The 14,009-nt window shown below is 41.6% G+C and overlaps 4 protein-coding genes across 4 annotated transcripts; 2 read left to right on the top strand and 2 right to left on the bottom strand.

The window, feature by feature from the left end:
* Nucleotides 1-50: 50 nt before the first annotated feature.
* Nucleotides 51-2,007, top strand: Prdm13 (PR/SET domain 13). Its single transcript, XM_018099203.3, has 2 exons — nucleotides 51-875; nucleotides 1,118-2,007. The coding sequence occupies exons 1-2, from the start codon at nucleotides 341-343 to the stop codon at nucleotides 1,915-1,917; spliced, it is 1,335 nt and encodes a 444-aa protein (XP_017954692.1). The 5' UTR covers nucleotides 51-340; the 3' UTR covers nucleotides 1,918-2,007.
* A 2,115-nt stretch (nucleotides 2,008-4,122) lies between these two features.
* fmt (phosphatase 6 regulatory subunit 1-like protein fmt) lies at nucleotides 4,123-10,793 on the bottom strand. Its single transcript, XM_018101505.3, has 10 exons — nucleotides 10,279-10,793; nucleotides 9,953-10,152; nucleotides 9,552-9,876; nucleotides 9,166-9,479; nucleotides 8,958-9,096; nucleotides 8,725-8,843; nucleotides 8,084-8,663; nucleotides 7,963-8,027; nucleotides 6,819-7,889; nucleotides 4,123-6,587 (listed from the first exon to the last, which is right to left on the bottom strand). Exons 1-10 carry the CDS (start codon nucleotides 10,336-10,338, stop codon nucleotides 6,395-6,397), a joined length of 3,066 nt encoding a protein of 1,021 aa, XP_017956994.1. The 5' UTR covers nucleotides 10,339-10,793; the 3' UTR covers nucleotides 4,123-6,394.
* Nucleotides 10,794-10,916: 123 nt separating this feature from the next.
* Nucleotides 10,917-11,879, top strand: LOC108651666 (methyltransferase-like protein 22). Its single transcript, XM_018101521.3, has one exon. The coding sequence runs from the start codon at nucleotides 10,971-10,973 to the stop codon at nucleotides 11,802-11,804; it is 834 nt and encodes a 277-aa protein (XP_017957010.1). The 5' UTR covers nucleotides 10,917-10,970; the 3' UTR covers nucleotides 11,805-11,879.
* Nucleotides 11,851-13,931, bottom strand: Pdss2 (Decaprenyl diphosphate synthase subunit 2). The gene is made up of 3 exons (XM_018101520.3): nucleotides 13,205-13,931; nucleotides 12,960-13,149; nucleotides 11,851-12,896 (listed from the first exon to the last, which is right to left on the bottom strand). Exons 1-3 carry the CDS (start codon nucleotides 13,543-13,545, stop codon nucleotides 12,090-12,092), a joined length of 1,338 nt encoding a protein of 445 aa, XP_017957009.1. The 5' UTR covers nucleotides 13,546-13,931; the 3' UTR covers nucleotides 11,851-12,089.
* Nucleotides 13,932-14,009: the final 78 nt, after the last annotated feature.

Raw genomic sequence — 14,009 nt, 5'->3', positions numbered from 1 at the left:
CACTTGCTACAGGGCCGCTTAGCTTGATGCTTAGTGCTTTAGTGCCGATGTACATGATGTTGCACTTGCCGCGCACAGCCAGCTACCACCGTGCGGACCAGGACCTGGCGCAAAGGGATGCCCGCGTCCTGGTCTGAGCTGGTGCGTGCGAGCGAGAGGGCCGCAAAGTGCGTAGCTATGTCTGCGCTGGGAATTCTTGCACTTGACGCCGGAGTTGTTTTGACACTGCAAGCCGTAACAAATCCAAACACAGGACATTTAGCGAGCAGGGAAGCTGCGCCGCTATAAAAGCAGCGGCCGGCTTCCAATTGGAAAACAGAATCGTTTACGAACGCGAGCGATGCACACGACGGCTCAACTCGACAGCCTCGAACTGGATGAATCAAGTGGACAGGGCTCCAAGCGCGCCGCCAGCATGATCTTTCGCATCGAGCAGCTGCTGCCCGGCAGCACCACGGCGACCACAACGACAGTGGCCACGCCCACGATCTCGAACCAGCAGGCGCCCGCCAAGAGAGCGAGGAGCAGCTTACGTCCAGGTGTCTATACAGCTCAGTATACGCCCAAGGACACGTGCTCCGGCGGCATACCCACTGCAGCGCTGCTCAGCTCCATGGGCACGCCCACTGCCAGCGACGCCCACGTGCATTGCGGTCTGGCGAACGGCGAATTGGCGCTAACCGCCTCGATGCTGCGACAGATCAAACTCTCCGAGGACATTTACAGCTTCAATGCGCTGTTCGAGCTGCACGCCGGACAGCTGCGCATTCGACTGGTGCGGGACGTGGGCCGCGAGGACGAGATTGTGGCCTGGTTCGGCGAGGAGCTGGTGTTGCTCATGGGCATACCCTTTCTCACACCGCTCAACATACAAGGTAAGAGATTAGAAAAATTGGGAAGGATCATTGAAGGATTATTTCTATACATAGTCTAATTAGAATTAATACTATTAGGTACATACATTTCCAATTGGATTTTGTGGTACTATAACCCTGAATTTTTCCAATTTATCATGCCTGACTTATCCAATTGGAGTCCAAGTCCCATTTTACGCTCACTCATTCATATGATAGTCAAATCTAATTGGATTCACATCAACTTCTCTTTTTTCCCTTAGGCAACAATCGTTACACCTGTCATCTGTGCCATTTGACCTTCGAGACGCCACATCCGTTGAAGATCCATCTGGCCCTGGGCTGTGGCCGCAGCGTTATGGATCTGCTGTGGATGCGCCTGCATTACGCACTGAAGGCGACGGCACCAGCTCCACCCAGCTCAACAACCACAATAACTCTGTCACCCACACCGGCCACCTCCTCGACATCCTCGGCCTCGCCGAATCGCTCGCCACCACCGCCTCCTGCAGCCACATCCGCACGCTTCTCCGCCTTTCGTCCGCTGGCTGGCATGCAACCGCTTGGCCTGCCCTTGCCACACAGCTCTCAGCCGGCGGCAGCAACGATGTCCTATCTGCCCTCCATTTCAGCGATGGGTGCACCGCATCCGATGAACGCAGCCGCACAGATCGAGGCAATCGTCAGCAACATGGGCGCCTCGAAGCAGGGCCATCTGTGCATCTACTGCGGCAAGGTCTACTCTCGCAAGTACGGCTTGAAGATTCACATACGCACCCACACTGGCTTCAAGCCACTCAAGTGCAAGTTCTGTCTGCGTCCCTTCGGCGATCCGAGCAATCTCAACAAGCACGTGCGCCTCCACCTACAAACGCAGCCGAGTGGCAGCAGTGGCGAAGCCGATGGCCAGCAGGAGGCGGGCTACCAATGCCAGATCTGCCAGAAGACGCTCGCCCGGGCCAGAGATCTGCAGCGGCACATGGAGACGCGACATGCCGCAAGCAGCACCACAACAACTGCAACTGCGTCGGCGACAGAGAGCGCCGTGCCGCATCATAGCTGAGTGTGGGCGTGGCAGCGATTATATATTGTATGATCTATATATAGAGCTGTATATGCTTAGAGGACTTTGGAAGCATTTATATTAGAGGAGTCTGGCTGTGATTGGGTTTGAAATCCCGTAGAGACTTGCAGAGTCGAAATAAATAATTTTTTATGGTATATTTTGATGTGAAGTCTTAATTCTTATCTACTTTAATTAATTCTTTCCTCTTCTTCACATAGTCTCAATTGAAATCAAATGAATCAAATTGTTTAATCGCTTTATTCATTTCAATACGTAATCAAAGTGTATTTCTATCGAAATAATGCACAAATCGTATTAATTATTCGATAATGCTCGCACACTACCTACACACACGTGCACATACATAACAGTTGGTGTATGTGCGTGTGTGCGTATGTGTGACTGTATACATAAATATAGATGAATACATTCAGGATATCCCATTAGGGCGTTCAGACATCATACAGCAAAGCAATCACAAAATGTATTTTAACTATGTCAAAGCAGATCGATACTTAACTATGTATATATATATATATGTGTGTGTGTATATGTGTGTGTGTGGCTGTTGGTGTGTTTGTGTATATGTGTGCTGTTAGAAAACTGTCGTTTGAGCAAAACATGTTCCAAAATAGTCAAAAATACGAGATTTATACATATAGATTGTAGTATATGGTAGAAAATGCGACGGTAAGTTAAGAGTATATTATTAAATACAATATAGTATGTATATATATAATGTGTGTGTGTGTTAATTAATGTAGTATATAGATCGGAGCATAGAGTTAACTATATATTTGTTTAAGATACTGGAACTAGTACATTTCTCGTCTTCTTTTGTTTAAACAAAACATTGTGTTCTTGTTCTTATACAGTTTTAAGGCACTACCTCAAGGAATTTCTATTCCAGAGTGTCCCTTGGGGGGTTTGTTTCAAGTAGTTTCGATTCAGTTATAACAGAAAATTCTTAAGGTTGACAATACGCTGTGTAGGTGTATGTTTCCTTGTGTGTTTGTGTGTATGTGTGGGTGTATTTATCACTTGAAGCACTTATATATGTATAATTAAACCGTTATTCGTATTACATATATATGCATGTATGTATATAGATGTATGCAAGGTTTAGCTAATCTTTCTTGTTTTACCTATTTTGGATATTTGACGATACGTTTTTGTTGGCTTTAAAGTCTCTACTCGTTACATAAGGTTTACATATACACATATATATATTAGACACCGATCGTAAATACTTAAGACCTTTAGGAATACTAGCTTAAAGTGGGGCGAATTTATTGGAATTTTTTATTGCATTGTAAAAATCGTAACACAAATTCTTACATGAAGCACACTTGGGTTCGGTTAACTACGATTTCCTTTTCATTTAACAAAATGTTATCAATATTATTATTAATATTATGCAATTGTTCAAGTTAATGCTAACAACATTTATTAGTTACTTTCATAAATGTACGTATGCAGTTAGTATAGGGTCTTTGTATATATATGTATGTAGTAGTATATATATGAAGTTTTGGTTGTATTACAGTTGCTCGTGCTCGATCGTTGTTGTTCCCGCTGGTTCTTTATTCTTTATCTTTGAAGTGTTTAAGAATTTTATTTGAAGCATTTTCTTTAATTTCGCTACGCTTAAGTTTTTAATAATTCACTTTTTTTTTTTGTCTTTTTTGTTATTTTATATAATTTTGTTTTGGTTTTCAATGGGAAACCTTGGTTTTAGTACGTTTTGGATTTGATTTAACTTGGCTTAATTGAAATACTGAACTGCTGAACACACACAGACAAAAAATGTTTATTATAAAGTACAATTGGTTTTTGTTTTCATTTTTTCACTCTTACATTTTGGTTTCTTCCTTTTATTTAATATATAACTTTAATATGTACGAGTATAAGTGTTTGTTAGTTAGCAGATCTCAAAACTGGTTTTTTTTTTTTTTTTTTTTTTTTTTTTTTTTTTTTTTTTGTTGAAGACTTTAGTGTTCACAATTGTTGTTAGTTTTGTTTATGCATGGGTCGCATGCAAAACATTGGACGTTTGGTATTTAATATATGTATATATAATTATAATATTTTCATTCACTTATTGTTTAAATCTCAATTTGCTGTGGTTTTTTGCACTTTAACAAATTGCTTAAAGCTGCGCACAAGACTTTGTCTACATTTCATTTGATCAGTTTTTATTCATTCTCAATATTGTTAGTAAATCAGCTTAAATTGAAAATACTCTGCTTTTCGAATCCATCGAGCTGTCCAAGTTGAATATGCTTGCTTAATATTTAAAAGACACACAGTATGCAAGTAAATCTATCTCTACTTATATAAGGTATTACAACAAATCTTCATCATAGTATAATCCAATCAATTTCCATACGAAAGTTGTCATTGAAGTTGTTTGGGTAAGGCATATGCACGAGGGAAGGATTCGGTTGCTGGTTAGTAGACGACGAACAAAAACAATTATTGGGGAAGACCGAAACGATAATGACAATTGTCTATGGTTCACAAGCAAATTTAATTGTTTACAAATTTGGTTTCATTACGGATTAAACATTAATTCCTTACGTATGCCGTATAATAATAGACTTCTTCAATGAGAGACTTTATTGCAGTACATATTGCTGTTTGTTGTAGTTCATATAAGAAATGATGTCGGTGTGGGCTGTGTATGTATGTGAGTGCTAGTGTGTGTGTGTGTGGGTGTGAACAACAAAATGTTTTACAATTCACAATTTGTTGAGCTTTTCGTGTGTTAATTTTATTCAGTATTTTTTTTTTCATTTTTTTTTTCTTTTTTATCAAATACCCTGCAACTTCATTTAATTATCACAGTTTACATCAGAGATAGTTTAAACATTTTTGCTATGTTTTTACTTAATTTTTTCCATTAATTTTTTGTTTTATTTATTGCAAAAATAAAAGCAAGCGATTTGAAATTTGTGCAAGCATTTTGTATGGATTTATAGGTTTTTTTTTTTTCTTTGCTGTTTGGTTAGATTAGTGCAGAAGACATGCTCTGTTTCCTTATGACTAAACTATTGTTTTTATTAGTTATTAAATTGTATGTTTAATGTATTTTCTTTTTTGTAATCAAATCTCATTGCAGTTAGAGATTGGGTTTAATGTTGAGCTGATATGTTGCCTCCTCAACTATCGACCTTTCGAGTGTTTATTATGTCTATAAACTTTTTATAACAATTGATTTCAATTAAGCATGTGATGTCATTTTTTCATTGTGTGTGCAAAATAAACATCAAATTTTACTTTTAAAGTAGGTTTTTTTTTCTTTTCTTTTTGGAATTGGTTTTTGTTTTTAACTCATTTTATTTTTTAAACATAATTATAATGTAATTATTTGGAAGCAAATGATGGCATATCTGTTCATTTCTCATTTCGGTTTTGTTCTTTTTGTATATTTTTTGTTTTCACAAACATTCCTCAACAACAACAACAACAAAGCTGCACAAATTATAATAGTTATATATACATACTGCTGCAATATCTATATATATGTCTTCTGAGACTTACATTGTTTTTAAAAAAGTATAAAAAGGTTTTACAAGGTATACACATATGTCTTATTTATGTGTGTGTGTGTGTGTGTGTGTGTGTGTGTGTGTGTGTATTTTGTGTGTGGGCGTGGCAAATGCTGTTGTTGCTTTGTAGTTCTCTCTCTTTTGTACTTTCGACATTGAATACATTTTCGTTTTCTTTTTTTGGTACGAGAAATAGTATGAGAAAGGGCAAATAATATATGTCATATACATACATACTGTATTTGTTTTGTGCTTTCAGCAACTGTGTGAGTGTGTGTAGCAAAGGTTTGATTATTTGGTTTTGCTTTGTTTCAAAGTACATACAAAAATTAACACATGTCTCTAATTAATACAAACAATAAACATATCAGTATATAGTACATTTTTCAAGCTAAAAAAAAAACACAAAATTTATTGTTGGGTAACTCTTAAGTAATGCTCATTTGTTTTTGTATAGAGTATTTGAATGTGAAAACAAATAATAGCTTATAATAAATAGGAAATTGGCAATAAGATGAGAGCAAGAGAGGATTACAATGAATCAACAACATAATTTCGAATCTTACAAACTTTTTGGGCGGGCTTCACTTATACACAATGGGTTTTCACATACACATATATATCTATATATATATATATATATGTATATATATACACTTAAATATGTATGCATGCTTATGTATAAGAAATGATCAAAGAGCAAATCAAAGGCTTTTCATTTTATGTTTACAACTTTTCGACACATTCTTTTATGTATATATATGTATATGCTATACAAATTGCGGTTGCTGACTTCGTCTCTCAGGCTGTATGTATGCGTGTGTGTGTGCGTATATAGTGTGGGCCGTGTGGGCCGTGCGGGCGTGTGTTGTGTGTGTTGAGTGTAGGTGGATGCGTGTGCGAGCGTGAGTGTATCGGCACATTTATGTTGTCGTTGTTGCAATTTCCGCATTTTTCGTGGCAGCCGTAGCTATGCTCTCCGACTTCTTTGGCTGCTGCTCCGATTCTGCTTCAATTGTGATGTTGCTGTCGTCGCGTGCTTTGCTGTTGTTGCTGTTGCTGCTGCCGGTGCTATCGCTGCTGCTGTTGCTGCTGTTGTTATCGTTGGCATGGTTGCTGCAATAAACACAACAAAAAACATTAGTAAATGCAGCAATAGTTGCTTAGGTAGCATAACCACAGCCGTTCGTGGTCTAGCTGTGGTTACGCTAGATAGATAGATAGTAAATGCCTGCTGCCAACTGCTACATTATAATGAATTCGACCAGTTTACTACTTAAATACTTTTGATTGCTGTCTAAGTATTCACTTTATCACACACTTTCACAATTTCTGTCACTCGCTTACAATTCGGCAATTTTATGGGGTCCGTTCGTGATGAGTGTTGTCTGTGGATCGGTGGCCATTGTTTCAGACTGATTGCTGCCGCCTAGAGGCTTGGTCCACATGCCCTCATCATCCTCATAATCATCTTCGCCGGCGAGCAGCACCGATTGCAATTGACTTACAATCGATGTGGCTGCCGTGGTGACGGATGCATCAGCATCGTTTAGTTCCTGCAGCTTATCGCTAGCTGCCTTCTCTACGTTGGCATTGTTGTCGTACTCCGCTTGCTGGTCATCACTGTTGACGATTGATTGCTGATTATTGGTTGCAGTCATAGATACATCGTCCTCGTTCAGCGTTCGATGCTGGTCCGAGCCATCGCTCGTAGACTGTGCTGCATCATTCAAAGGCGCCTGGGTATGAGGCAAGCCCAGATCGCTGCTAAAGCTGCTGAAATGTGCATCGAAATCGGCAAAGTTGTCGCTATTGAAATCGTTGCCCCAGCTGGAGGTGCCGGTATTTACAACATTCGAGTGCGAATTACAGCCAGTCATATCAGCGAATTGTACATCCATATCCCAGGCATCGGCTGCCAAATTGTTGAGCGTTGTCGAATTCTTGGTAAACATGCCATGGCTATGGCCATCGCCCCCGCTGCCCCCGTGCTCATCATCATCATCATCGTCGTCGTCGTCGATGTTGCGACCAAACTGAAACAGGCTATGATCATTGTCCATTGTGAAGACGACGTCCGTATTATCCAGATCACTATAGCAAACATTGCTGTACGATGTGGCGCCAGTGTCCCAAGTATTAGCTTCACCCAGGAAATCTTTCGAGTTATCCGCATTATACTCGTTATCCTCGTGCGGATTGCAATTGGCCAACAGCTTATTTTGCTGTGCGACGGCCACGGTAAATTCTCCTTCCTCGGCGATTAGCGATTGCCAGAGCTGCTGGTCCGCCTCGTTGTCAAAACTAGAAGCAATCAGGCTAGCGATATGTTCAGATTCCGATATACAATTCGTAATATGTCTGATTATCTTGATCAGATGGCCCATATAGCCCAGCCGACGACCCTTCTCAGCAGATCTGTGTGGATGACAAAAATATATATGTGGTTATTATTATAAATGAATAATTATTCAGCTGGCTTTTCACTTACTGCGCCTCTGCATTGTGCCGCCAATAATTAACCAATTTGGTCACCAATTGGCAATTGACAATCAGCTGTAAAGTTAATAAGTTATTAAAAATGTGAATTGAACTGTGTTTATTCTACTCACATATGTTTGCATCTCAGTGGGCGGGTTGTTTATTGGCGCTTTGGTCTTGTCCAAATCGTTGAGCGTTGCCTGAGTGGCATCAGTCGTCGTATTTGGCTCTGCTTGGTTATCATTAGGAGCAGCAGTAGAGGCAGGTTCATCGTTCGCTTTGTTTTCAATGTGATTTTCCTGCGTGCCCTCCACTTCGTTGGCCTCTTCAACTTCATTGGCAGCTTTTGTGGTGGTGGCTGCTTCTGCTTCAGCTTCAGCTTCTTGCTGAGCTGCTGCCGCCTCGAATTCAATTTCTGTTGTTGGATTCTCTTTGCCGCCCTCGGCTCGCTTTACATCGTTCAAAGCATTCTTCATTTCCACCTCGGTTGTGGTCATGCCCAAGCCATCATTGGCAAACTTCAATAAGCAATTGAACATATAATCATCCGGGAATATTTCGGTGCATTCCGTAGAAGTGGTATTATTGTTCTTGAGCTCATTATAAAAGACCAAATGCAATGCCTTCTCCAGTTCACTGTGAAGAAAATTATTCCAGCAGTATTCCTTGAAAAAGTCCAGCAGTAGAGAAAAGTATTCGGTGGCACAGATGCTGTGGGAGGGATAGGAACTCATATTAGAGACACTTGTTGGCTGAGCTAGCTGCAACTTACGCCTGTTGAATGGTCTCGTGTTTGGTCTCTAGCAGAGCGGTGAATACACGACAGACTTGTAGGCGCGTTTTGCCAAATGGAGGAGTAAGAATCGCAGCTGCGGTCTCCAATTGTGGTTTCTGAAAGAGAGGTTGGTTACATTAGACTTGAATTTGCGTTAAGAAACATAAAGTAGGAATAGAAGTGTAGTTGAGAGGCAGTATAAACATATGCATAAAAACAAACACACGAACCGCTGGCGGATTTTTCAGCAAATGCACAAATTCATGTAAGCGAGGCGCCATCACCACAATCACAGTCTCTTGAACTTCCTGATGGAATTCTCTCTCGCGTTTCTGCAGCAAACGCTGGCGATCCGAAGTCGGCTCATAACTGACAGTATGAAAAATAAATAGATAAGTGATTGTATATAAATTTGATGTTGTTTTCGCGATGACTCACGTGAATGTAAGGGGCTTGATAAGCGTAAGTACAACCGATATTCCTGATAAGATGGCGCTCTCTAGAGCGTTTGGTTCCAAAATCACATTTAACAAGGCTTCAATTGTCTGTGCAGATTCAATCGTGCGCAATATGGGATTTGACCCATCAAAGGCCGGCTCAAATGAATCATTCTCCTGCTCCGTTTGACGCATTAGACGGCCCTGATTAATAAGATCACAGAAAAAGTCCGCAACATTTGCATGCTTATCGGTCTCCAGAGGATTACGCAATATTGCAATCAGTCTCTCAACAATTTTGTCTTCAGTTAACCACTGCGGAATCGAAAAGAAATTATAAATATTAATAGTCGTATACGGGGTAAGAATTGTATGCAATAATTTTACTTCGTATAGGTTGCGCTTCAGTTGACCACCATCGATTTCCTTCATCATTTGCATGATCAGATCGGGTATAACAGGTGTGTCGAAGTGTTTACAAATGTAATCCAAAAAGTTCTTCTGCGCTTTAATATACTCCAAAAATTGTAGGCACATATGTTGATACAAAAACCAATCTTGTTCTGGCTTTTTCGTAAAGAGCATGCTAAATGTTTTACTAAAAAACGATGATAGCAATGAATTTAACGGTGGTTCTTTTTTCAAATATGAATACAGCAATTGCAATGTATCCGCATCCGAGAGTAATTTCTCATCCAGCGAGGGTAGACCACTAAGAGACAAACGAAAACAATATAAATACATCATATATATGTATGTATATAGTAGGGGTTGGGGGCGTTGCTTACATTGTGAGTATCTCACATGACATGTTTGCGTAGTGGAAACGCTGCGACATCGGTAAATCTTCTGATGGTTCCGTTGTGATGAGCTCGACCAGGCGACGAATCACTTCTGGTCGTGTAAAATAGTTGACCAAATTCTTTTTATGCGTTTTACATTCCTGCAATATATCCTCCTCGTCCAGGAATTCCTCCACAGTGGAATTCTATATGTAGGCAAAATTGTACACACATATAGTATATTGAACAATGTTATTTGCACACACATAAACAAACGCACACGCACTCACATGCATATGCACATTCACACATCAACACACACTTTTACGCACCTCCTTCTCGAGCAGCGCCTCTATATTAGCAGAGGGCGCATAACCCTTGTCCCAAAACATTTTTCGCACGTACGTCTTGGCGGTGACACTTTCGGGCTTGTTGGCTAAGAAATGGGGCGGCAGCACACGCTTGCTTTGCTTTTATCTTGCTTTCGCTTTATTAATTGTGTGTATTTGCTGCTGTTTTTTGCACTCTGTTTTTCTTTAACAACGACTTTAATAATTTTTTCACCTAAAAAATTGCGTTGCCACGCTGATGTAAAAAGGGTAATGTTAAACTCAAAATGGCACTGCAGTACTCAATATGGTCACTGTTAAGTGCTCAAAATGGCACCAACAGTATTTGTGCGTTTATACGCAGAACAGCCATTATTGAGTTAACATAATTGTGCTATTTACTAAAAACACAATTAATGATGCAAACTTTAATATAGAGAATGCGGTAAAATATAGTTAAAAATTTGATTAGTTCTTTCTATATTTTTAAAAGTTAGGAGATGACACAAATCACACAGTTAAATGCTACAACTAACAAAATCAAATCTAATAAGTAGCATAATTACAGTATCTAGGGAAGTATTTTTCATAAAAAAAATTTCCCGAGAGCTCAGTCACACTTTGGATAGAGATGATCTCTAGTGTGAAATAGATATGTATATTATTAGATGGATGTTGGTATATAAGGAAATCAGATGTACACGGTCAAGTCGGAAATCTACAGCGAGACAAACTACCAACCAGAGCAGGATGCTGATGGCAAAATTGTGTCAAAATTTCGTTTTCGCTATCCCGACGAGAAGCTACCTAACGGTAAAGCTAAAGTAGATAGTGATGGTGATCTGGAGGTGAAACGTCCAAAGCGCGGTATCATAGAAATTGAACATTCTGATGCAACGGAACTGAAGCTAGTTGGTCTCCAAGTTTGGCGTGGAGCGCTGCTCCTGGCAGATTTTGTCTTCCACCAAAGGGAAGCATGGAGCTCCAAGACAATCCTGGAGCTAGGCGCTGGAGTTGGTTTGACCAGCATTACAGCAGCTATGATGAACAAAGGGCAAGTCTACTGTACTGACGTCAATCTCGGTTGCATCCTCGAGCTGATTCGCAAGAATGTTCAACGAAATAGACAGCTGCTGCAAAGCAAGATCTCTGTGCTGGAATATGACTTTCTTGCTTCAAGATCTCAGTTGAGCAAAGAACTGATTGCAGCGATCGATGATAGTGATATAATCTTGGCAGCGGATGTCGTCTATGATGACACACTCACCGACGCCTTCGTCGCTGTCATGGAACACATACTGGAGCGTGGAGAGAAGTCTGGCAGAGCTAAGTACATCTACATGGCCATGGAAAAGCGTTACGTGTTCACTCTGGAGGATTGTGAATCTGTGGCGCCCATGTATGAGCACTTCCTGAGGCAGGTACTGAAGAAGCCTTGGCGCATGGACGAGTTGCCCTTGGATTTCCCACAATATTTTGAATATGAGCGATGCCCGCAGTTGGTGCTGATGCGCATTAGCAGACGTTGATACCTCTACTGTACAGTAATCTCCCTAAATGTGAACACACTTCAGCTTATAAATAAAACAGTTTGTTAGATTTTATTTTAGTTCTGCATAGAGGACTGCAACAAATAGAAATATTTTTGTATAATATTAACAATTTGCATCGTATGCAAGACCATAAATTCCCACAGCTATAAAAACTTTGTCTTTTGCCTTAAGATTAAAGATTCACTTTAAGTTTAATGTCATTATGCTATAACCCTGAACCCGTTTCCATGCATCGCTTTTCCTGTCGCCGAGTTTAGTTGATCATAAGTCCTGCATGGCCAGAATGATGTTTTCTAGTGCCTGACGCGCATCGGTAGCTGGAAAATGTTGCAGGACACTTAGGGCAGCTTCCGTGTGCTTTCGCTGCAGCTCCTTTGTCTTGGCCAGCGCTGGACCCGCAAGAATTTCCTTGTGTATTTTGTTGTAGTCAATGAGGTCCACTGACTTTTTGCCTGGCTCGATTAGCTTATAAAGACTGGGATCGTGCTCCAAATGAAAGAGGACTGGCGCACTAACCAGACTGAAGGTTGCATCCGGTGGCAGCGTTGGGCTCTGAAAGCTCTCGGCATCGAGGCAAGCCTGCCAGGCCAGAGCTAGGTGCTTGCCAAAGCGGTAAGCGTGCCGCTGCATCTGCTCGCTCTGGCCGGCCAGTTTAAGGGACGCCTGGCAGGATTTGCCAAGCAGGCTGCCTGCATTCAAGATATTACGACATTCCCACTCCTGTTCCGGATTACCCATCACCTGGCCAATCGGCATGGGCGTCATCACATCGTGCTCGTTGAAATCGACGCCCACGGTGAGCGAGGGACGTTGGAATGTGCCCGGCTTGAAGGGCAGCGGATTGTTCTGCTCATCACGCTCGCCTATAAACTCCGATTCGGAAAAATCTCGCACAGCTGACGAGATGAGCTCCACAACTTCCTGATTGCGCAGATTCGCAAGTTCCGCACTGGAATGGCCAAGCAAATAGTCGCCGGTGAGCAGGCCAATCTTGTTGCCAAAAGACATGTCATCGTAGGTGGTGGCATCCTGGCCTGCCTCAGTGCCACTTTGCAAGTTGACAACGCTCTAAAGAGAAACGAGTGAGAAGCTGTTTAGGCTGAATATTTCGCATTTCAAGGATTTCCTTACATTGTGAACCAAATGTGAGATTCGTATCATCTCGGTGACCTCGGCTAGCGCACGCTGCGAATGGAGCACCCCGGCGCTCTTATCCTGCTCCACATCGGGTATGCTAGGAGCATGTCCAGCGGCCTTGGATACAAGCAAGACAATGAGACCCCATGCCTGCATGGTATTCTTGCCGTTGTAGAGTAGGTGCCTGGAGGAGTATAGATTTTCTAATCTGAATCTGTCATGATTTGTAGTCCACTTACTTGGCTGTCTTCATTAGCGGATGCGCACTGCCCACCAGTTTGCGCAGATGTAGTGCCACATTCGCGATTTCGTCGCTCAGCAGCCAGCGCAGGCTTAGAAAGGACGTAGGATATCCGACGATCCTTTCCGCTTCGCTAACGGCGCGATTCCAATCGTGACGCGGTGGTGGAGTCACCTGTTTGTTGCTCGCCGCTGACGCAGACGTGCATCGTAATTGAGTGAAAGTTGACAGGTGTGGCTGCTCAACAGGTGAGACTTGTTCGAGGCATCGTTGCAGCTGCCTTGGCTGCATCCTTTGCCGCCGCATTTGTTGCATAATCACTGCACCTACTCGATTCATCTTTGTAACGGTAGTTTCTAGATTCACTTAATTGCACAATTCAACTATTAAATTTGAACCTATGCTAATCCGTGCGCTCGTTTACTGCTCTCTATTGGCAACTGTTGAAAAGTGAAATCACAGTGGCTGCTCGAGCTTCACGTTGGCTGCGCTGCTTCTGTTGCTGTTGTTGGTGCTGCTTCTTCGTTGGCGGCACACTTTTACACTTTTGCGACGCGGTATGCCGTTTTGTTTGTTTGCTCTTGACTCAAAAACAGGTTTTCGATGGCTCGAACACACCTGCTGCCACCGCCGCCCCTTGCAGCATTTATTTGTTTCTTTCATTTGTTTTGCGTTTTATTGCATTCCAGCAGTTAAACAGCTGTTCACCAATCTATCGATATATCGATATGAGCCACATGAGTTTTGTTTGCTTTACTGTCGGGTATAATGAACTAAGAGAGTATATATATTTAGTGATCATA

This window comes from Drosophila navojoa, chromosome 4 (assembly GCF_054131105.1).
Source record: "Drosophila navojoa isolate 15081-1374.11 chromosome 4, UAZ_NAV_1.0, whole genome shotgun sequence".
NCBI classification, from domain to species: Eukaryota; Metazoa; Arthropoda; class Insecta; order Diptera; family Drosophilidae; genus Drosophila; species Drosophila navojoa.
This window is presented reverse-complemented; position numbering and strand designations above follow the sequence as displayed.

Bases quoted from the DNA above. Each gene is read 5' to 3' on its own strand.
- Prdm13 (XM_018099203.3), top strand. From the start codon at position 341: ATGCACACGACGGCTCAACTCGACAGCCTCGAACTGGATGAATCAAGT. The intron at 876-1,117 runs GTAAGAGATTAG...TTTTTCCCTTAG, and splicing joins CACACCGCTCAACATACAAG to GCAACAATCGTTACACCTGT.
- fmt (XM_018101505.3), bottom strand. From the start codon at position 10,338: ATGTTTTGGGACAAGGGTTATGCGCCCTCTGCTAATATAGAGGCGCTG. The intron at 7,890-7,962 runs GTAAGTGAAAAG...TCATCCACACAG, and splicing joins CGGCACAATGCAGAGGCGCA to ATCTGCTGAGAAGGGTCGTC. The intron at 6,588-6,818 runs GTAAGCGAGTGA...TGTTTATTGCAG, and splicing joins CCCCATAAAATTGCCGAATT to CAACCATGCCAACGATAACA.
- LOC108651666 (XM_018101521.3), top strand. From the start codon at position 10,971: ATGTACACGGTCAAGTCGGAAATCTACAGCGAGACAAACTACCAACCA.
- Pdss2 (XM_018101520.3), bottom strand. From the start codon at position 13,545: ATGAATCGAGTAGGTGCAGTGATTATGCAACAAATGCGGCGGCAAAGG. The intron at 13,150-13,204 runs GTAAGTGGACTA...ATACTCCTCCAG, and splicing joins CCGCTAATGAAGACAGCCAA to GCACCTACTCTACAACGGCA. The intron at 12,897-12,959 runs GTAAGGAAATCC...GTTTCTCTTTAG, and splicing joins TCTCACATTTGGTTCACAAT to AGCGTTGTCAACTTGCAAAG.